The 23,137-nt window shown below is 46.9% G+C and overlaps 1 protein-coding gene across 1 annotated transcript in view; it reads right to left on the bottom strand.

The window, feature by feature from the left end:
* CHTF18 (chromosome transmission fidelity factor 18) overlaps positions 1–23,137 on the bottom strand; it is a 314,022-nt gene that overhangs the window by 168,677 nt on the left and 122,208 nt on the right. The window contains exons 16-17 of the mRNA XM_086940533.1: positions 8,064–8,288; positions 6,859–7,008 (exon numbers count right to left, since the gene is read on the bottom strand). Coding sequence (XP_086796659.1) covers positions 6,859–7,008; positions 8,064–8,288 — 375 coding nt within the window. The remainder of the gene's footprint in view (positions 1–6,858; positions 7,009–8,063; positions 8,289–23,137) is intronic.

The raw sequence follows: 23,137 nt of genomic DNA, 5'->3' as shown, positions 1-23,137 counted from the left end.
ATGCCATTTTAGTGGCACCATGACGAGCTCAGCTCGTCATCAGCACACGACACCCGTGGGTGATGACGAGCTGAGCTCGTCATCAGCATCGAAAGGGTTGAGGAAATCGCAAAGGAGTTACCGAAAAAAGGATCAGAAAGAAAGGAGAAAAGGACACCCAAAACCCACAGTGTGTGGGGTGCACCGTGTGTATAATTCAACAAAGGAGGAAAATACATGAAGGAAACCCTATTTGTTGAATGAAAATTTGAATTAACGATCACAGGATTTAACCTAAAAAACAGTATGCACAAAAACCTGGAAAACATACTCTACCTTTCAAAAAACAGTTTCCTACCGAGAAATGTCCTTCCTTTTCCAACTGACAATCACAGTTAGGGCCCTTCTAGAAAAAATATAGTGTTCCTAAAACACAACATGATTCCATGGTGGGTTATACAATTTGATGCTACCAGCCGTGAATAAGTTCATGAGAGGTTGCAGGGGTTGAGAGTAGCAGCTTGGACCCCATCCCTGCAAAAAAGATATAGCGAGGGTGTGCGAGCGGGGCAGCTGCGGGTTAGAAACTTGGCAGATAGGTCAGGCAAGTTCTAATGAAAGAATGCTGCTTGGGTCAAGGTATGGGCGCACCCAGCAACTGGCGTTGGGCCTCAAAGGAAGTCAAAGCCTTCCAGCAGAGGTGTGAGACTTGGCAGAAACAAACAATTGTGGGGCATGAGCTGAGGCAGTTTAAGAGGTGTCACACTCCAAGAATAGTTATTGGGTGCACAGAGTCAAAGCTTCACTTGAAAAGTCTTTGAGGTAGAGTCAGATGTTTCAGGAGAAACTCATAACACGTGGCAACTCACTGTGAGCTGTGATAACTGGATGTAGAATACCCTGCAAGGTAGCAAGGGAAAAAAGCAAAGCAGCCTTACTTGTTCAATTAGCCCTTGTAACAGAGCCCACCTGAGACAGCACATCATCAAAGAATGAGGATGTCTTCCAATGTAGTGGACTCTGCACCACTTCTGATAGATCTGTGCTCCCATATATACCACTCAGGTGATCTTGGTTTAGGCAGGCCTTACAGAAAAAGCATTAGCTGTCCTTGTGCCTTTACTCCGGGTGCACCACCAGGGGAATAGGGAGAACCCGTGGCAGCAAAATCCTTGAATGCTGCTTTTACCTAATGAATGAATGTCAGGCCCAGGGTCAGAAGGGCTTTACAATATTTTACTGGTTAAACACCATAACAGAGCTCCCACCTATTTTTTAGATGGTTACACTAAAATCAGCAGACTACTTGACTTCAGGGTGATGTGATAGTCCTCTATTCTTGAAGACTTTTGGGAGTTCATTAGATCACCGACTCCAAAGATCAGTCAACAGCCGCCAGCTAGTCTGGCAGTTCCTGGGTTCTTCATGAAGTCGGGAGCTTTCGTAGACCAGTAGCCCATCCAGTGAACTCCTGAAGTTAGGGACTTCAGCTTCTGAAGGTCAGCAGTTGCAACGGATCATTTTGCATCAAAACTGGTAGGCTTGTCCACTCTGCAATGGCTGATGGAAAATAATTGAGAACCTTAGAAGATGAAAACTGCCAAAGACCAGCAAGCTTGATCAAAGCTAGGGAAATGATGACAGGCCAGTTGCCATGTGAGGGAGGCAGTTCTCAGATACCACAGCTAAGAATGTCAACGGATACTAATATGCTAGATTTTCACATTTCTGGTGTCCAATCATTTCAGTGGTTAAGCAAGAGCAAACAAAGGTACAGGGTCAAATACGTGTTTATTTTAACAAAACGGGGTTAATCGGGCAACATATGGCAGGGATTTTTCAGACAACAGCATGGATATTTTTTTAATGGCCAAGAGAGGGAAGTGCTGCAGTATAAAAACTTACATTCCTCAGAATAATCATAAAATCTTCTCTTTTGTATCTCAAGGATCCAGTGCTACCTGCTGTATATATATATATACAGAATCTAACTATAACAAACATTGACAAGCCAACAGCTTTGTTTTAACAAAGCATAAACTATCTGTGTTGCTCTTTGAGGATTGTGGTGGGCGGAAAGAGTGGTCCTTTGGTTAGGAGAATATTGGCTCTGTGGGAGGAACAGGCTGAAGTCAGAAACATACATATTTGGGTTGCACAATGAAGGAGATGTGGTGGGAAGCCGTGCACTGTACTTTGGGGAGTAACCTGCACTTCAGGGTTAAGGAGAAACCAGGGGGTTACCTCCTTGAGGGGTTTACAGATAAAAGATCTCTGAACCATGCTTCAGAAATCTGATCCATCCCCAACTTAACAATGATCAAACCACACCACAAATTTTGCAGTTCTTATTTTTAACATTACAAGGGTGTCTGAAGTCAGCACCCTCTATACTATTGAGGGTCCTGCAATGATCGATATCTAGGAGACCTCTGGAGTACCAGACTGCAAACCTTCACACAATTGCTTCAGTCGTTCAGCGATCTGTAACCCTTTATTCTACCCGCTGGACCCCCAAGATGCTCCACGTCCAACATGGCTCCCTAATGTGCATAGTTCTGCTGTCCAATCACCATGGCATCATGTCACAATCATTCCACTCCCGTCACCTCTTGGTGCACACTGCTTCGACGTAATCTGTATCCCAAGGGGGAGGAAGCACTGACCCTTCACCCTAGCTCTCCCAGCCCTGTAGCACATTGCCCGACATCTCCAACCCCAGTTTTCCCGACCCTGAACAGACATTCCTTCCCACCCTTCTTATTTAATAATCCACCGTTCCAAACCCTTGACTTATCTTCTCCTTACAGCACTCAACAACACCTTCTTCTGATGGATAGTTAACCTACCATGTCTAAATTTCACATTGCACTTGTGCGTCACCTCAAAGTCAACGGTCTTCATAATACTGAACAGAGAGGGCACGCTTCACCATACACCAGCAATTACCTACTTGTGAGTATTCCAGCAGTCTTCTTTGCTTTCCGAATACTTGGCATCTCATTACCCAGACCATATCCGCTCCTAACCCTTCCAGTTCTGCTCAGGGCCCGCCCCTTCTTACAAGCTCATCTTCTCATGAGACAGCAGCGGCTTCTCAGTCGTTCCTGCACCAATCTAGTCTCACCTGCTTTAATACATCTCTGTCTTTTCCCCCGATAAAGTTGTGGCCTGCAATCTACTGATTTGCCTCTCCTCATACTCTTCCCCCACGGCGCTAACTCCCCTAACTACGCCACTGTGGGTGGTTGGCCAGCACGCCCATGGCCCATTTCCTCCATGTTCCACCAAAACATGAAAGCACACTCCCCCTTCACTTCAAAAAATCACCTGGAGTCACACACAGGTAGGTAACCCTGCCATCCAAGCTACCTTGGGTAGCCACAAACTAAGCCCCCCACACAAGTCAAACATATGGATCAAATCTCAATGGGATCAGAGCATCACACGGACAAGCACCGCAGCATGACGGTACCCTTTAAAGCGAGCCTACGTGAAACGCATACTGTACATGTTTATACTACTGGCACAGCACTAATGCAATAGTTGCACTATCACACTACACACTCCTGCCAAAACAGGGAAAAAGGGACAAGATAAGCATAACAGTCTGGAAAGAAGAACAGATGAGTTTTAGAACAACCCTCAATTAGTTAATGTAGACTATATGCAGATGAAGACCTATATTTCCCCAAAATATACATTTTTCTTTTGAGACATAAATGGCAACCTTTGATGCTATTGCGAAGGATTCTGGCCTCAGCAAAAATATTGACCCAAGGCATTTTATAATGTTAATAATAGATTTCTGCCTGCTGAAACTGAACTGAAGCAATTAGTTTTTCATAACCTCTGGCAATCAAGATCTTTTTTATGGAGTTATTTTTATTGTATGTGGTTTTAAATAGGGCAGACTGGTCCCAAGGGCATTAAAGTGCTTTACATGAAAAAAAAGATTAAGTTTCACATTTTTTTTGGCACAGGCAGGGAGATTAAGTGATTTGACTAAAATCACAGGATATGTTGAGCCATGGCTGGGATTTAGACGTGGGTCCCTCCATTCAAGGTCAGCAGCTCTAGCTTTTAGGGCATATCTCCTGCCTAGCTGTAAGAAATATAGAAATGTGATTATTAGACTACACATAAGGGGGCTATCTAGTGTATGGTAAAATGAGATAATATTTAGAAAAGGTATGCATGTAAAACATCATGGGCACAAGCAGCTTCTCTTGTTTCACTCTCGTATCTCTGTATTTATGTATATGCAAGTGATACTAGTAAGGGGAGATGAGACTACCCATGCCTACTACTCCGCCACGACAAGTGATTCTCTGAATCTCTTTGTAGGACTCCTCTTCCCCACCCCATAACCTCTAAAACAGTCCTACACCGTGTAGGGAAAAAGTAAACAGTGAAAAAACTAGAACACAACTACAATACCATATTCCAAAAAGAAAGGAAAAATAAAACCAGCAGCAGAAGACACAAGAAAAGGTTAACAAGAAATGAGTTGTTGATAGGAAATATTTAGGGTCGGCCAGATGCAGACTTGATCTCTGAAAGAACAACAAATTATTAAGTGGCTGTAACTAAGGAGAGAGGCCTTCCTTGCAGCCAACAAGGGCCGCAGCCTTCTTCCTTTTCCAGAATCCCCATTAATCAGACAATAAGTCACTTACAGAGGTCTTCATTTTGTGGACAATTATTTTTACACTCTTCATATATCAGCAAAGATCTGTTATACAATACACCATTGCCAGGATTGCTAATGCCATCAGTCTGGGATCACTATTAGTACCCTTTTCACCAGGAAACTCGCTATTTTCACTTCAAGGTACGTTCAACACAAGTGTAGTTGTTTTGAGTACTCACCAAGCCTTTCGTAACTACCATCGAAATGGCCTCTAAATCAACAGTGGAGAAACACTGCATAACTTCCACAGTTAAAGTCTTAAGTGCTTAAGTACTTACTTCCTGGTCATTCCTTCATTCCCGGGTTTCGCCAGATAGTTACTGATGGCGGAGCATCTTTCTGGGATGAGTTACAGGGAGGCGACACTGACAAAGAAATTTCTGGGTCATAATCCAGACTGACCGGTCATTTGCCTTCAGATACAGGCAGTTCCAGGCTTATACATGTTACCCACAGTGATCAATACATGGTACGAGAGGCTCCATACTATATGTAGGCCTTTTTACCGCTTCTGTTGGGGGATAACACTATAAGCAAGATACTGTATTTAGAATGCGATATCTTCTCTACCCTTGTCACCCACAGTACACCCATTTTCCTGGGATCCCTACACCTTCGCAGGTTTGTTAGACTTACTAAAAAGTGGCTTTATATCATTAATAAGGGACACTTCCTGGCTTTATATGGGTCACCTAAGATCATCAACAGAGAGGTTGATAGACCTTGGGTTAGACGGAGGGATAAAACACTCAAAACAAATACTTTTGTTGAGCCAAGATATCTACCACTTAGAGTACACTACATTTTCCAGCATCTCTGCACTTCCGGGTCTTTCCTCTTCATTGGCAATGTTGCATCTGGTACACAATCTTGCTGAATCGCGCACAGCGTTCACTCATGGCGTAAACGGTGAGGCAAAAGGAAGTGACAATAATAATACGGCGAGTGTGGATTTACGGAGAGTACATCATCATGAAAAATAGATAAGAGCAGATGACATTATTTTTGAGTTTACTTGGATATATGTGTGTGAGTGTATTTGAGTCCTCACCACTGACCATTAATTGACCTATCTGCACTGTGACGCATTGTCAGTAGAATATCTGAGGCGGTTTGTTCTATATTGGTGATCAGAACATTCGGTTAGCTATGATTAGTTGCCCGGCACCAGCTAGTTGCTTGGTTGATCAATATTATAATCCTGTTTGTACACCTATATGCCGCAATGTCATTCACATTGCTATCCCATAGGCAGTAGTATTTACAGAGTAAATTCCAGGTAATGCCATTTGTGGGCACGTGGATACTTTATCTGAGAAGTGGCACATATATAAGCATGAATTGCACAGACACACAAGGGGTTTTCATGCAATGTTGCATGTAAAAAGGAGTGAAACTCATTTTTTTTATTAACCTTTGCAAGTATCTCACCCTGATGGGAGAAGCTAGAATTACAACTATATGGTTAAATTATAAGTGATTAAATGTGTTTTGCCTGTTCCACACCCTTCTCAAACAAAGTGAATGCAGTATTCAACGTTGTAAGCGTCAGCAAGTGATCGAAGATGGTCAAGTACCTTTTCACCTATTTATATTTGTTACCAAAAAGGTTCACATTTGTACAGAGTCCAATCGGCTATTTAGGTCCTCCACTCAAAGAGCTCGACTGCATTGGCAGGGTTGTAGCCCAAGCCTTCAGGCATGATGAAGCATGCCACCTGGTCAGTGGGAGAGGGCTTTCGTCCTTAATAGGAAACACACTATCAATTCACATTCATCAATTTTCAGTTTGAGTCGTTTATATCTCCAAATGGATCTTTTTTGTCTTAAGTCTACTTTCGGGAGGATCCCTGTGATTTACTCCTTTTCTCTCCTTTTGGTTGATCAAAGATATTTCTGTACAGAGTGTTGATGTGTTGATATGAGAGATCAGGAGAATGTAAAGAAGGCAAGGAATCGTTCATCCCTTATTTTAGAGCAGGATCAGTCTTCACACATTACTCACTTCCATAAGCCTAGAGTTTCTAACACACAGAAGCAGAGATCAGTCACTGGACACACCTTTGTCATGACAACATTCACAAGAAGAGCTGAATCAATGGCCAGAGCTTTGTTATGACAAAATTCAATAGAAGAGAGGGACAATTGGCCATAGCTCAGTCATGACAATATCTACTTTTGCTTACCGGCCTGAGCTTCGGGGTAACGATATCCAGAAGTAGGCACAGGGCCTCGAGAACCAGAGACTGAGGCCCCACGTGGCTTCGAATCGATGGATGGATCTCAGTTATCATTGACGTCAGGGTGTTCTTGACTTGATTCAGCTTGGACAGCGCCTATTTCAACAGTGAGCAAACCCGTTAGTAAACATGGAGCTTAACAAATATCCAGGTGTTACAAACCCACACAAAGCTCTCCTCTGGAAACACTTACATGAGTTTCAAAACGTATAACCAAGCCTCTGATCATTCCAGTATAGTTTCCTGATAGATTTCTAACTGTTAGTGCTAGAGATTTGCCTCTCTCCGTCAATACATTTCACCACTAATCTATACTTCATGACAACTCACCAAAATATCCCCTTCTGCACATATCAAATGCTTCCCTTTGGCAACTTTGAAAAGTCCACTACTTGACCCAGAACGTCAATGGTGTTTTTCTTATAGTGACCATTTCCCTTCCTACTCATCCTTTGTTTATCATAAAAGGGAAGCAGGCATCGGTGAGTGGGGCAGTGAACAAAGTGATTGTACAGCAGATGTGTACCTGCGCACACAATGATGGATAGGGAAGTATGGGAACATGGTCATAAGCTACATAAGAGCAGTGAAATATCTGCATTACACCAATCTGCTGATGTAAAAACTACTCCACCATAAAATAAACACATGTTTGTGATATATAACGAGGTAGATGCCTACATTTCACCACCAGAACCAGATACATCAAGAGACTAATAAGGAAGGACAGGTAGGGGATATTCTTAATAAAATATCGAACATATGGTTTAATGTGGTGATTGCAAAGGCAGGAGGGTTGGACAAGAGACAAAGGTACACACATAGAAAAAAGAAAATATTGCAAGCACTAATTCCAAAACAAAATTAACCAGTAAATGACTAAAAGGAAGATCATCCCTTCAAGTATAACTCATGGAGTACTTTATTTAGCACATTAAAACAATGTGTGGGGCACAAGATATTACATCATACTAAAAAGCACCCACACGTCTTCCTCCGCACAGTCACTGACTGAACCTTCAACAAGGCCAGTGGCAGGGTGTGAACAAATTATCCCACCACAGCCACTCACATAAGGCCCTCCACGGTTATGCTCTCCCATCCAGGCATGCACATCTTTTCCACTCTCCATTATACCATTTTCAACCCACCTCATAATTACTGTTGGGATAGGCTATCCTGGGAACATTGGAGGCTGCAAAGAGCAGGTGGAAGGCCACTGGGAGAAAAGGCAGGTATCTCATGAGCTGGAAATTTTGTCCATGCATTATGGTCACATTCAGTATGTCGGTGAACTCCAGCCAGTCCGTGGCAAGGCACACTGTGCCGAAGCTAGCATCTTTCACTTTCATGTTCAGGAAATTATCATAAAGGCCCTGCAAAAAAAAAAAAGAAGTTATGCGGACAGGCAAAATTGTCAAATATGAAAAAAGTTACCTTTAACTACAGTTCACCAGCTTTGGGATATTTCGTAGGATTGACATGCTTTGATCCTTCCAAGCGGTCAAGCTTCAGTTCCGCAGTGAGCCCACATCACACTACACCTTGGGAAACTCCACTGGCTCCCGATACCCAAGACTGCACACTACGGTCTCCTCACCCACACCTACAATGCAATGCAAGTCATAACACTGGCCCTGCCTATCTGAACAGCCGCATTCACTTCTACCAACCTTCCAGGCACCTCTGCTTGGCCAGTCTCTCACTAGCACATAACCCACGCATACACAAAAGCAGGGCAAGTTTACCTAACTCTTAGGTGCATGGCTGGCCTCACACACCTGCTACAGGGTACCTGGATACCTTTACACGTGATTAGTGCACTATGAAAATATCATATCCATAACATAAATGTAAAAAATGTTGTTATTTTATTGAGGAGGAGAAAACCATACTCAATAAATAACCACTATTCCTTTTGATGTGAACCAAAAAAGTCACTAAATTAAACTGACCTTTAAACTCTGGTAGCTTGGCACAAAAGCAGTCAGGATTGACTTAGAGGCATTGTGTAAATTATTTATGCAGTACACAAACCGTAATAAAGGGAAAACACTCACAAGAAAATCCCAAAATAATTTTGAAAAATACAGTCAATTATGCTGTAGAGTGAAGAGCAGCCTGTCGTCACTGTAGCAAAGAGTCAGTTGGGCGTCACAGTCAATCATTGCTGGACCTTAAAAATGGCGGTCACCGCAGGCTGTCTGCGGAACTCGGTTGCCGGTTGGTGTAACCTGAAACTTCGGGTTCACTGGATCTTCACATTCCAGTTGTCGGGGCTGGCAGGATCTCGGTGCTAATGGACCCGGTCACAAAGATCCCATAAACTTCTGAATTTCTCCTTTTTTTGAAGAGGAGTGCCTCTGATGCTATCCAAGGGTCCAGGAACGGGGGAGACACCTCTTAGGGATCAGGGACTCACTCTAGCAATGACCAGCAGGTCCAGTTGCAGGAAGGTCAGCTGGGCAGTTGCATGGAGGGCTCTGAAGTTTGTTGCATCCCTGTAGCTCAGAACAGGAGGTCAGACAGCTGACCCCTAGCAGTCACTCAGGTTAACCTGGGGTGAAGGGAGCAGGTCCAGTCTTTCTTCGGACAGATCAAGGCAGGCCTCAAGCAACAGGGCAGTCCTCTCTCTGGGGAACAAGGCAGGCCTCAAGCAGCAGGTGAGTCCTCTGGGGAACAAGGCAGGCCTCAAGGAGCAGTGGAGTCCTCTGGGGAACAAGGCGGGCCTCAAGGAGCAGGGCAGTCTTCTGGAGAACAATGGAGGCCTCAAGCAGCAGTGCAGTCCCCTAGGGAACAAGGCAGGCCTCAAGCAGCAGTGGAGTCCTCTGGGGAACAAGGCAGGCCTCAAGGAGCAGGGCAGTCCTCCGGAGAACAATGGAGGCCTCAAGCAGCAGGGCAGTCCCCTAGGGAACAAGGCAGGCAGACCTTTTTCTGTAATGTCCAGGAGTGTCCTGAGGCGTGGCTCAGGAGGGCCAATATCTATACCTTGTGCCTTTAAGCAGGGGATTACCTATACAACCCCATATCTGGTTGAATTCTGGAGTGTTTGTCTCTTCCCCATCAAGGTTCCAAGAAAGACTGGTATTCGGTTTCTTTGTGTATGCTAGAGGCAAGCCCTTTACGGTGTAAGTAGAGCAAAGCATAGCTATACCCTCATCCATCCTCGCAGGATGGCCCTCCTGCCTGCACACAGCCCCCTTTTGTGTCACTGTCTGGCAAGAATACCCCAAAGGCAGAGTCATTCACAATCATGTGACCCAGGATACTGGAAGAGGGCACACATGTTTAGGACCAGAAAATGGCAACTTTCTCAAAGTACATTAACAAAATTGCGACTTAAAATCTGGCTTTACCATTAAAAAGGAATTTAAATTACAATTCAATTCATTTGAGTCTAAAAATGACATTTGTACCGGCTTCCAATCCAAAGTTAGGACATATTAAATGTAATAAGGTAACTCCGTGTTAGTCAATAAGAGAGGTAGGCATTGCAGTAGTGAAAAACCACTTCAGGAGTTGTTTTCCTACCAGGACATGTAAAATCTAAACCAACATATCCTACTTTTCAAATAGAATGCACTCTGCCATATGAGACTTTAGGGCCCACCTTAGGGTTGACCTATATGTATTAAAAAGGAAGTTTTAGACCCGCTAGGTCAACATGGCAGTTTAAAACTGCATTACAGGCAGCAGTGTAGGTTGGATACATGTTACCATCGGTCACCTAGTGTATAATATTACATTACGGCATCAAATGCTCATTAAGACGCAGCCGACATAACATACATCAATAGAAGCCACTGTTAAGTAAATCACTAGGCCCTTTACATTATTACCATACGTATGGAGATGCAATTTAGCTTGAGTTAAGTGTATGTAATTGTGTATACAGATATATGATTTTGCATGCAGGCAGCAAGGAATTGCTTAGAGACCGATCAAAGGCAGTTTGTTTCATGTCAATTTTATAGTTGTTTTCTATTTTCACTTATTATGCACTAGTTATATTTTGCGGAAATTTGAGATTGTATTTGAGAAAGGCTTTAAAAGGCAAAAAGTTATTGGGATATATTATTTGCAGTTTTATATATGTGTTTTAATTGAAAAGTTAAATCAAAATGTTTAGATTTAGTCAAGTATTACAACAGTAGTTAAAATTTAATTGGAGTTAGTTTTATTTTATTAATATCTAATTGTAATTCTAATTTAAATTAAGTTATTTTTTCAATAATTTACTAAGCTCTGAGCCCCGAGACCCTTACCTGTCCCTGAACCCTAAAAGAACTGCTGGTCCATCAAAGGTGCCCAGGTTTAGTCAAAGAGCCAGGTCTTGAGGTTTTTCCTGAATTGAGGCAGTGACGGTGAATACCGGAGGTAAAGAGGGAGGGTGTTACAGGTCTTTGCCGTGAGGTAGGAGAAGGATCTTCCTCCGACTGAGGTCTTGCAGATATGTGGAACGGTAGCCAGGACCAGTTGGGCGGAGTGAGGTCTCTGGTGGATGCGTGTAATGAGATGCAGTGGTTATGGTATGAACTACAAACTTCATCGGATGTTGCTAAAATGGAAACCCGTTCAGCTACAGAACTGGGATTTTGAAAAAAAAGCTCTGAGTTTCAAGACTCATTCAGATGAATATCTAATGGGGCTTTGGAATAAATGTGAGGTTAATTAGAAAAAGGACTGCCTGCCTTAAACAGGGTTGATTATTGTTTTTTTTTTTTTTTGAAAATTCTTTATTGTCAGGAGTTTAGAAGAGATATTCATATCATCATTCTGCAGTTGCAGTGACATAACATCAGTATGTGCCCCCAATAGGGAAAGTATTTTAACACAGTTTGCATCAGCAACTAGCAGTTTCGATTACGGCCTAGTAGTTAAACAGTGAATAGAACAGGCATACGTATATCATGGCCCAATTTCACCCCCTATCCATAACGAACATCCCGATCATTCGATTTCGATTCATTAATCTGACATCACCCATATGAGGTGTTAGTGAGAACATACAAGAAAAAAGAAAACATGCCTAAAAACCCAACAACGGTCATCATTGTACAATTAAGTGTGTTCGTTCACATATAATATCCTACAGGCTCAGACAGTCAGCATTTCGCCTTCAGTAGCGGTGCACACCCTCCGCCTCCCGGCCCCCTCCTCTACTATGCTGGCATATCCTTTGCCACTAGTCCTTGTCCTCCTCTGATTCCGAGTCCTCACCCTCTGGTAATGCCTCACACGGGTCACCTCTGTATTTGTTCCATGGCATCCACACCCGATTCCATTTGCGGGGGCAGGCTCTTAGTACATATACTGCTCTCTCCTTCACCATGAGAAGGTCCATGTTTCTTATCCACCCTGCCACCGTCGGTAACTCCGGGGCGCCCCATCTCTGTGCAATGTCTCGTTTGGCCACTGTCACTGCTAGCGTGACCCACAGTTGTCCATACCTGTTTAAGTCTGTAGGGTCCCAAATGTTCAACAGGCACTTACGAGGTTCCGGCAGGACAGAGACATTGAGGGCCTGAGAGACTGTGCGCATAACCTGCCGCCATAGTTCCCTGATTTGTGGACATTCCCATAACGTGTGGAGGAGAGTCCCTTCTTCCCCGCATCCCCTGAGGCAGTATGGGTGTGGTGCTCTCTGTATTTTGTGGAGTAGTGTGCGGGTGTAGTAGGTGCGATGTAACACCTTGAGCTGCACTAGGCGGAATCTAGCCGAGATGCCTACTTCCCGTGGCGAGGCCAGTGCCTCGTTCCATTCCGTTTCATCCATGTCGCCCAATTCTTCCACCCATTTCTCTTTAAGTCTGTGTGCGGGATCCGGCAGGTTGTTAATCAATTTTTTGTACGTGAGTGAGGTTGCTTTTTGCTCCATGAATTCGGTGAGTAGCCTATCCTCTAGTGGCGATGATTCCGGGAGTGTGGTGTCTGGTGGGATCGCTTGGATTAGAGCATGCCTGATTTGTACATACCGGTATGTTTCAGTGGGCCCCAGGTCGTATTGTTGCTGGAGTTGCGGGAAGGGAATAACCGTGCCTTTGTCCCAGAGGTCCCCAACCACCGAGATCCCTATGTCGTCCCATCTCGCAAATCCCTTACAAGTCCGCAGGTTACCCAGTGTTTTAGTGTCCCATAACGGAGTTAGCCTGGTGATTTTACCCTTCCACCCAAGGCGTGATTGTGCCGTGTGCCAGATTGTCGCAGTGTGGAACGTTGGGCCTAGCAGGGCTTTCACTTGCGGGTAGTTGTACAGCACCGAGAGCATGCCCTCAGTCCCCAGTTGTGACCAATCCGCCTTATATGCGGGGTCCTCCCGTGAGACGTGGATCCAATGATTAATAACCTTAAGCTGTGACGCCCAGTAATATAGTTGGAGATTGGGCAGTGCAATCCCCCCCTCGTACCAGCTCTTTACCAATTTTGCCTGCGCTATCCGCGCCGGGCCATTACTCCATAACAAGCTGGAGACCAAAGCTGCTACCTGGCGAAAGTACTGTGGGTTAACCACATAAGGGGAGTTTTCAAGCACATACAGAAACCTCGGGAGAGCCATCATTTTATAGAGCGCCGCGCGCCCTAGGAGGGTCAGTGGCAGTGCAGCCCAATATTTGACATCAGCACGCAATCTTTGCAGAGGTGGCTGCAAGTTTTCGATATAGAACTGTTTAGAATCATTCGTCACAAAAATACCCAAGTACTTAAAGGATGAGGTGGTTATTGTGAGGGGACAGTCAGCCGGCAGCACCGGAGCCGGGCCCTTAAGGACATAGAGTACAGATTTGGACCAGTTCAGGGTATATCCCGAGGCCTTGCCATGATCATCGCAGACTGCCAACAGGGCGGGGACCCCTTCATTCGGCCCGGTCATGTAGATTAACATGTCGTCGGCATATAGGGAGACCTTGTCCTCCCACCCGTCATTCCAAGTGATGCCCCGGAATAGCGGCGTCGCTCTGAGCAGGATTGCCAGTGGTTCCAGCACTATCGCAAACAACAGGGGCGACAGCGGGCACCCCTGTCTAGTCCCCCTCCCCAGTGGAAAGGTCGATGATATGCGACCATTTGCAACCACCTGCGCCATCGGTTGGGTGTAGAGTAGTCGCACCCATGCCAGATATTGGGGGCCGAAACCCATGCGGGTTAGGACAGCAAACAGGTATTCCCATTCCACCAGATCAAACGCCATTTTAGCATCTAGGGAAAGTATCACAGCCTGCTCCGTAAGAAGATGCGCCTTTGCCAGTACCCCATGGACCCTCCGCAGATTCAGCGCTGTGCTTCTGTGTGGCATGAAGCCCGATTGGTCAGGGTGTATCGGGGTACTCAGATGCTTGGTCAGACGACTGGCCAGGAGTTTCGACAGGACCTTTGCTTCTGTGTTGAGCAGGGAAATGGATCGGTACGAGGCGCTGTCTGTTGGTGGCTTGGCTGGTTTGGGGATGGCCACGATGGTGGCCGTACGTTGGTCGAGTGGAAGCAGCGCCTTTTCTGCGCTGTCTTTATACATGTCTAAGAGGGGCTTGGCCAGCACCGAGTCCATTGCCTTGTACCACTCCACAGGAATTCCGTTTGGGCCTAGAGCCTTGCCTGACTGCAGCGCCTGTATTGCTAACTGGATCTCTCCCTCTGTCAGGTCAGCATCAAGTTCCTGTCGTGCTTCAGGTGTGAGCACAGGGATGGGAATGTGACTAAGCGACGCTGTGGCCTCCCGCTCTGTGACTGGCCGTGTCGGTGTGAAGATCCCCTGGAAGTGGCGAGCTAGAGCGTGGACTATTCGTTCCGGGTGAGTCTGCAGCATGCCCGCCGCATCGTAAAGCCGGTGTATCCCCCTGTTACTGCCGCCCCGTTTGTCCAGCCATGCCAGCATCTTCCCTGCCTTATCACCCACATCATAGATTCGGTGTGCGGTGTTCGCAAGGTGCCCTTTGGTGATCGTAGTGAGGTGTGCCTGGTGTTGCTGCTGACGGAGCTGTAGTTCATGTGCTGTGTCAGGGGTGGGGTCCGCCATGTGTGCAATGTTCGCCGTGTGTAATGCTAGTTCCAAATTAGCCAGTGCAGCTCTGGACTCCCTTTTATACCCAGTAATGGCTGATATGGACGCCCCTCGAAGGACCGTCTTGTATGCCTCCCACAGAACTGAGGGTGAGGTGACCGATCCTGTGTTCTCATTGAAATAATGTGTGGTAGTTAACTTAAGTTTCTTCCTGATGTCAGGTATCTGCAGATAATTGGGATAGATCGGGTATAGCCTAGCTCGCTTACATTCTTTAGTAGAAAGGCGAAGGGAGATCGGGGAGTGGTCGGAAATGCCTCTCGGCAGGATTTCGAGTCCATCCACGGAGCCCAGCCCAATCCCTAGAAAGAAGAAGTAGTCAATACGTGAGAGGCTATCGTGGGGTGCTGAGTAGTGTTGATTATTGTTTTTTAATGTTCCAATTGATTCATACTCATCAATACTTTACCTCGATATCTTCATTTCATATCAAATAAAGGTTCCCAAAGTTCCAAAAAATGCTTGTTTTCAATATGCATATCATTTTATATAGCGGTACTCCAATGCATTTCGGGATCCATCGCCCTTTATCAAGGAGCTCTGCAAACAAAGAATACGTAATATGTAGCCCATCATATCAAACTCAAGTTTAATACATAAAAGTAACATATATTACAATAAATTCTGGTAAGTTATTGTATATTTATGTTGACGGGTAACAGGTGGTAAGTGAACGAATCTAAAAGGTGAATGTGATGGAGTGACGGCTTTTAGCGTGGCCGTGTGAAAAGCCCAGAGTGAAATGGTAACACTTACATAAGTCAGCGTTTCAGAAGCTAGGCTTCAACTGCAAAAAATAAATGAAAACGTCACGGTTAATGGTATTCCAGTAGTTAAGAGAAAAACTGTATTTGAAGAACTCTAGTTTTTTATATTGCAGCCAACTGGACACAGTGGGCTAGATTCAACATTTAAAGGAGAAGCTGATGTGGCTTTGAAGTAATAGCGGGAAGGCTTTTCAATCAATACCAAATACAGAACTTTTTCCATTGAGGCTGATCCATTTCCGTTGTTAACATAGCCCAAGCCTGATGGAGGAATGAACAGCATAGCGAAAATATCTAAATGTGAGAACTGTAAATACCCAGGAGTCATCTTGAACTTCTCCTTCCGGAGGAAGCGGTTGACGTTCCTGAGATCCAAGATAGGACGCAGGCTCTTGTCCTTCTTGGGAACCAGAAAGTAGTAGGAATAACAACCACAACCTACTTCTGGGACAGGAACGCGCTCGATGGCTCCCTTGGCCAAGAGAGCTGTAACTTCCTGCTGGAGAAGGGCCAGGTGATCCTCCGACATGCGGTGGTATTGCGGTGGCATAGCTGGAGGGGTAGCCTCGAAGGGGAGGGAGTAACTCCTTCGGACCATCTGCAAAACCCACCTGTCCGACGTGATGGTTCGCCAGTGGGGGAGGTGATGGTGGATCCTGACGCCCACTGGCATTTGACGGGCCTGAAAAGTCAGACTAGGAAGATTAGGAGGCTGCAGCAGAGGGGGGTTGGTGGACTGGCCAGCCCGCTGGCCACCTGAACCTTGAAAGTGGTTCCCACATACCCCTGGCAAGGTTGGGAAACTTTCTGCGGCCTGTGGCTCTGGGCGGGACGTAGTGGGGCACCCCTTCCTTAGCCATGAAAGGGGCTAAAAGCAGACTGCGCAGGGCGGCTGGAGAGGCCCAGGGACTTGTCCATGGCCCATGAGTCCTTGAAATGGTCTAGGGCGCTGTCCGCTTTGTCGTCAAAAAGGCGACGTCCATCAAAAGGCATGTCCAGGAGGGTATTCTGGACATCCCCCGAAAAGCCAGTCGATCTCATTCAGGCATAGCGACGAAGGGCTACTGACGTGGAAATCGTCCGACCCAGAGAGTTGGCGGTATCCAACCCACAACGGATGGTAAACTTCGCTTCAGCCCTCCTCCGCAAACTGAGGCAGCACCTGCACCACCGTATCCCACACAGAGTGGGAATAACAGCCCAATAGACATGCAGTGTTTACCGACGGCAGTCCCAAGCTGGCGCAAGAGAAAATCTTCTTCCCAAGATGATCCAGCTTCTTGGATTCCCTTTCCGGTGGGGAGGTAGGGAATGTGCTCTTGGAGATGGAGGCGTGGACCACCAAGCTCTCAGGGGTGGGGTGTTGGGAGAGGAAAGTGGGGTCGCACGGAGCCGGACAGTGACTTCTGGCAATCATCCTATCCACGGGAGCCCTTGGGTTGGGCCTGGACCAGATGCCCAAAAGGATGTCAGAAAGGGCCTCATTAAACGGCAGCAGGGGCTCCGAAGAGCTAGCTGCCGGCTGAAGCACCTCTGTCAGGAGGTTGGTCCTGAACACCACCGTAGGACGCTCAAAGTTGAGAGCCTTGGCCGCCCTACGCAACACCACTGCGTAAGACGCTCACTCCTCTGCAGCCACGGTAGGAGGAGACAACATGCCAAGGTCAGGGGAGGTGTCTAGCCCACTGGCATCCCCCAGGTTCCTCTCTTCAGTTTTGTTCAGATTCTAGCTGATCAGTCAGAGGGTCACCTGACCCCTCCCAGTCCACCTCCTCATTCTCTGGGTGCCTATCTGGCTGAAAAGGGACCCCAGGAGTGAACAGGGGCCCAAAAAAAACCCTTGCGCCGGATCCGCCCGCGGGTCCACATCATGATGGAGGCCGGGGTCGAATTTGGTAATGGTGGCGGAGGAAGCGTCACCGGTGGAGGTGTAATGAAGTAACCGGTGTCGATCCGAATCCAGGCCTGGATCCAATGGGGGGCCTGCGGCGGAGAAGGCCTAGTCCCCCGCAACTGGTTCCGCGGAGCCCCAAGACGCGCCAGCGGGTTCGGGCTGCCCAAAGATGGCCTCGTAGAACGTACGAAGCTGGGCGGGAGTCGCTCCGGGTCCCACAAAGGGAGTGAAGCGCGGAGTTGACTCTTCGGCTCCACACACACAGCCGCGAAAGGGGCACCTCTCGCATCCCTCGTCGGATCGGCCAACCAACGAGAAGTCGTCGAAGAGCGATGATGTTTCTTTGACTTTTTCTTATGCTTCGACTTACCCGAACCAGAGTGCGAAGACTTGGATGAGTGGTGGTGGTGGCTCCGCGACTGGTTCCTCACCCTACCTCGCGACCGGGACCTTGAACCGCGCGTAGCCGAATGCCGCTGCTCAAGCAGCTTTCTGGACTGTTCCCGCAAAGTCTTTGGTGCCATCGACCGGCAGTCGGAGCACGACTTTGGTCTTGGTGCGCTCCAGGCAAAAGAGTCACACTCAGTGCGGGTCAGTCACCGACATCAATTGGTTACAGGAACTGCAGCATGCCTTGAAACCCGGCATCCCTAGTGCACCAGGAGTCGATAGACTCAAAAAAGAAGTTGGCAAATGTCGAGAAGAAGTCAGTCAAAAAGGGACTGGTGGTACCACTCTTCCCATATCTGCGCTGGCTGGTGTGGAAAAAGAAAGAAATTACATCAGCGAGCGAGGGCGGCGTCTAAGTAGCTACCGCAACGTCATCCTGGCGACACAATGACAAACGTGGAGCTGACCGATGCCACCTTCCGACTCGCAGAGGTACTGCTGCCCAAAAACTTTCCGGATCCAGTCTGGCGCCTGGGGGTAATTCTAAGGTAAGGAATCTATAACTAACGTGTTTCTTTCAGATTTCTGTATTTATCTTATCACATTTTCTGCGCTTGAACGACAGAGGTCAAATGTCAGGCTACAGCTTCTGACAAATTTCTGCCCATGTTTTTTTAAATGGGGATTGGTGCTTTCAAACTCCTCTCAGTTTGCAGTCAGAGAAAAAAAAGTAAAGTGAATTAGGCAATAGTCTTGCTAGGATGCAGGTAAATGAAAGGCTGTTGGAATGTCTTTTTTTGTAACACAACAAAATATAAATACCCGTAAATGAACTGTACACATTCAGCTGGTAGGAAAGCAAAGACGAAGCTCATTTTTTGCAACTCTGAAGTGTGACAGAAACGAAGTTTTTAATATGATCACAACAAATCAAGATATTTTACTTGATGATGCAAAAATGATATTCACTGAAACCCAATTTCCACACATTATCATTTGTGTGCAATATAGTTTTAGCAGTAAAACTGTGTCAGTGCAAATGTAGTGGCCATTTCAATAGAAAATATTCTGTCTATAAATGACAGTGTGAGAACACGATGCTTCAGTTACATAAAAAATCGCCCTGCCTCATTTCCATTAAAGCTAGGTGGGCCACGAAGGTTTGTCCTTCTAAAAATTGGGGTGTGGTTCTTAAAGGTTTGGGAAGTACTGGAGAAGCCAACGTGATATGACGACAAAATCAGCACGAGGGTCGCAGATGAGACATGCTAGTGAGCCATCATGTGCTGTGTAGTTTTAATAAATTGTGGGGGACAGAAGCCTGCAACTTCATTATTATGACCCTTTCTTGCAATATAAAGTCTATGACTGGAACCGTCTAGTATCTAGGAGTTTCTAAGGCGGTGAGGGAGAAACTGGAAGAAGTCGCTGTGGCAGACCTTCTGGAAGGCTTACAAATTGGTGTGATTGTTGTCGGCTTAGTTGTCATTAGTGGCAAAGTGATAGAAGTTGTCATTGGTGGCTCGTTGGTGAGAGGAGTCACTGGTGGTTCCAATGTGCAAGAGGGGAAGATGCCTTTCCTAGCCTGTCAGTCTTTGGGGCCGACTTTTAGAGGTTCTCCTTAAATTATTAAGCCTTCCTTAAGTCGGAGGGGAAGGTATCGGCGAAGACAGCAGAGGGGAGAGGAGGGGGATAGAAGGGGAGAGGAGAGGGATAGAAGCGGGGAGGAGGGGGATAGAAGGGGAGAGGAGGGGGATAGAAGGGGAGAGGAGGGGGATAGAAGCGGGGAGGAGGGGGATAGAAGCGGGGAGGAGGGGGATAGAAGGGGAGAGGAGGGGGATAGAAGGGGAGAGGAGGGGGATAGAAGGGGAGAGGAGGGGGATAGAAGGGGAGAGGAGGGGGATAGAAGGGGAGAGGAGGGGGATAGAAGCGGGGAGGAGGGGGATAGAAGGGGAGAGGAGGGGGATAGAAGGGGAGAGGAGGGGGATAGAAGCGGGGAGGAGGGGGATAGAAGGGGAGAGGAGGGGGATAGAAGGGGAGAGGAGGGGGATAGAAGGGGAGAGGAGGGGATAGAAGGGGAGAGGAGGGGGATAGAAGCGGGGAGGAGGGGGATAGAAGGGGAGAGGAGGGGGATAGAAGCGGGGAGGAGGGGGATAGAAGGGGAGAGGAGGGGGATAGAAGGGGAGAGGAGGGGATAGAAGGGGAGAGGAGGGGGATAGAAGGGGAGAGGAGGGGGATAGAAGGGGAGAGGAGGGGGATAGAAGCGGGGAGGAGGGGGATAGAAGGGGAGAGGAGGGGGATAGAAGCGGGAGGAGGGGGATAGAAGGGGAGAGGAGGGGGATAGAAGGAGAGGAGGGGGATAGAAGGGGAGAGGAGGGGGATAGAAGGGGAGAGGAGGGGGATAGAAGGGGAGAGGAGGGGGATAGAAGGGGAGAGGAGGGGGATAGAAGCGGGGAGGAGGGGGATAGAAGGGGAGAGGAGGGGGATAGAAGCGGAGAGGAGGGGGATAGAAGCGGAGAGGAGGGGGATAGAAGGGGAGAGGAGGGGGATAGAAGGGGAGAGGAGGGGGATAGAAGGGGAGAGGAGGGGGATAGAAGGGGAGAGGAGGGGGATAGAAGCGGGGAGGAGGGGGATAGAAGGGGAGAGGAGGGGGATAGAAGCGGGAGGAGGGGGATAGAAGGGGAGAGGAGGGGCATAGAAGGGGAGAGGAGGGGGATAGAAGGGGAGAGGAGGGGGATAGAAGGGGAGAGGAGGGGGATAGAAGCGGGGAGGAGGGGGATAGAAGGGGAGAGGAGGGGGATAGGAGGGGAGAGGAGGGGATAGGAGGGGAGAGGAGGGGGAGGAGAGGAGAGGGCGCAGCAACTCTCCACACCAGTGACTGAGACTGCTGTCTCCACCAGTGATCCCTGCGATCAAGGAGTCGGAGCTATCACGGTTGGTGTCATTTGTTTATGATTATTCATTGGTGATTGCAAACATTTCCTTACATAAATGGAGGGATGCCGGAGAGCTAATGCTAGAGCAAATGTGCCAGGATACAGTCTGAGCTCTGGAGGTATTCATAAGGTGCGGTTGGGGGTCACGGTTCGATCCCCGGCTCCAGCGGCAGGTCAGCCCAGCATCATGTGACTCTGGGCAATAGCTTGCTTAATCTTCCCGACGGCCCCCAGCGCCGGGACACCCAATTGGGAAGGGTGTGCGCTTTACAAATACTGGATTTACATTGGCAATCTGCTGGGACAAGTGTCCATCCGAAAGCAATCCCTGAACACTGTAGGGTGTGGGCTCTCTTGTTGAGCAGCAGCAGTAAAAGTGGATCTGAAAAGGAGCACGGTCCAGGATGGGATGGCCACATGAAGCTAGAGAAGAATTTAACTTTGGTATATTTCGAAATCCTCAATAAGTTGATATGTGTTCAGTAAGTAACCCGTGTAATATCTACTGCACATAGAAGTCATTCCAAGTATATACATTAGAGTATTTCCCTTATCTAGCAATTACGAATAGAGCTCCCACAGAACAGAAAGTATTTGAGTAATTTACGTGAATCATATTTAAATGAGTTCAGAGTAAAAAGAATAATAACCACTTGAAGGAAATGTAGGCTGCATCACGTGGTATTAGATGCCTTTCAAAAATGTATTTCAACTATCAGCAACGTTAAAGGATACACATTTAAGACTGTTAATTTGTTTGGCCCAGAAACACAAGAGATTAGTTCAAAAGATTTGGAAAAGGCGAGTTATAATGCATTTTTCCTGGTTCTTATATGAAGAGCCTGAGAGTTCCAAGAGAGAGTTGTGGCACTACCTAACTTGTCTTTCTAGGTTAAGTCAGGTTTTGCATTTTGTTGCTTTGAACTATAGATTTTTTTGCTTCTCAGTTTCCTTTGACCACTCGAAATGGGGACTACCTAAAATTAAGAACGTGTTTGTGTATAGCCTTTAGAACTGGGATCTGTTATCAAAGCAGAAATCTGCTACAGATTCACATTTATTGTACACTTCTGCCCTCTAGTGGTAGGAATCGAAATAGGCTTACAAGTTTAGCTAACAGCTCTATCAAATAGCACCAGTGTTAGTGATAAAGCTAAATCTAGTCACCTGAACTCTGCCTCAGCGGTTGGGCAACACGGGAAGAGAGAAAATGCTGTACAGAAGATAAAGTTACTACAGATGTGATGGCATCAGAATGCGCTCCAGCGTCAGTCCTGGCACTTTTTCCATGCCCCATCGTGTCGCACACAGAAGAACCAGGGCAGCATGAACAGGAGTGACAAATACAGCACATAACATGTTTGCATACAGTGGGATCAGACCAATAACGACACTAACTCGCATAGAAGATTATGCATTCAGAAGATAAGCAACTGAAGGATAAATGTCCCGCAGATTCCTCACCTTATGAATGAGTCTCACAACAGTGTCCTGTGGCGGTGGGACCGAGTACTGCTGTTTATCCAAGGAATGTATGCAACATATCCTGGGAAAAGTAACTATTACTGCTTGCTGGGGTTTGGGCAGTAGAGTTTGCAAAAGTGTACAAGGGTGAGCATGTGGCCATCCGGCACATGCCAGCTACCGGAACGCCTCTGATGAAAGCAGAACAAGGCACCCTGGCTCGAGTGGAGTGGGCATGAATGCCCTCTTGAAGGTCTTTCTTGGCCAAGACACAGCAGTTCTAGATACAATGGACGACTCATCGCAAAACCGTGTGTTTGGTCACTGCCTTGACTTTCTGGGCTCTGCGAAAGTCCACAAAAGGCTGGCCATTCACTCTAATCTGTTGGATGTGGTTGATGTAATACTGAACGCCTTGGGTATGAGTTGATGCAGTCAGTCAGTCCTCCTAGTTGGAAGGAGGCGGGATGAAAGATGGAACTGCGATAGACTGACTTTTGTAAAACGCAGATATCACCTTTGGAAGAAAAGACAAACAGGTGCAAAGACTCAATGTATCTGGATAGAATACCCTGAATTGAGATCAAATGGAAAAGGTCTAAAATTCAAAACCTTATGTGAGACCCTCTTTGACGGGCCACAGGGCAGACAAGGGCACAGTGGGGGTTGAGGACGTTTGCCACTGATGTCATGTGGCCTGTCCTACTACTGCACTGCA

Source organism: Lissotriton vulgaris, chromosome 10 (assembly GCF_964263255.1).
Source record: "Lissotriton vulgaris chromosome 10, aLisVul1.2, whole genome shotgun sequence".
In the NCBI taxonomy this organism is placed as follows: Eukaryota; Metazoa; Chordata; class Amphibia; order Caudata; family Salamandridae; genus Lissotriton; species Lissotriton vulgaris.
This window is presented reverse-complemented; position numbering and strand designations above follow the sequence as displayed.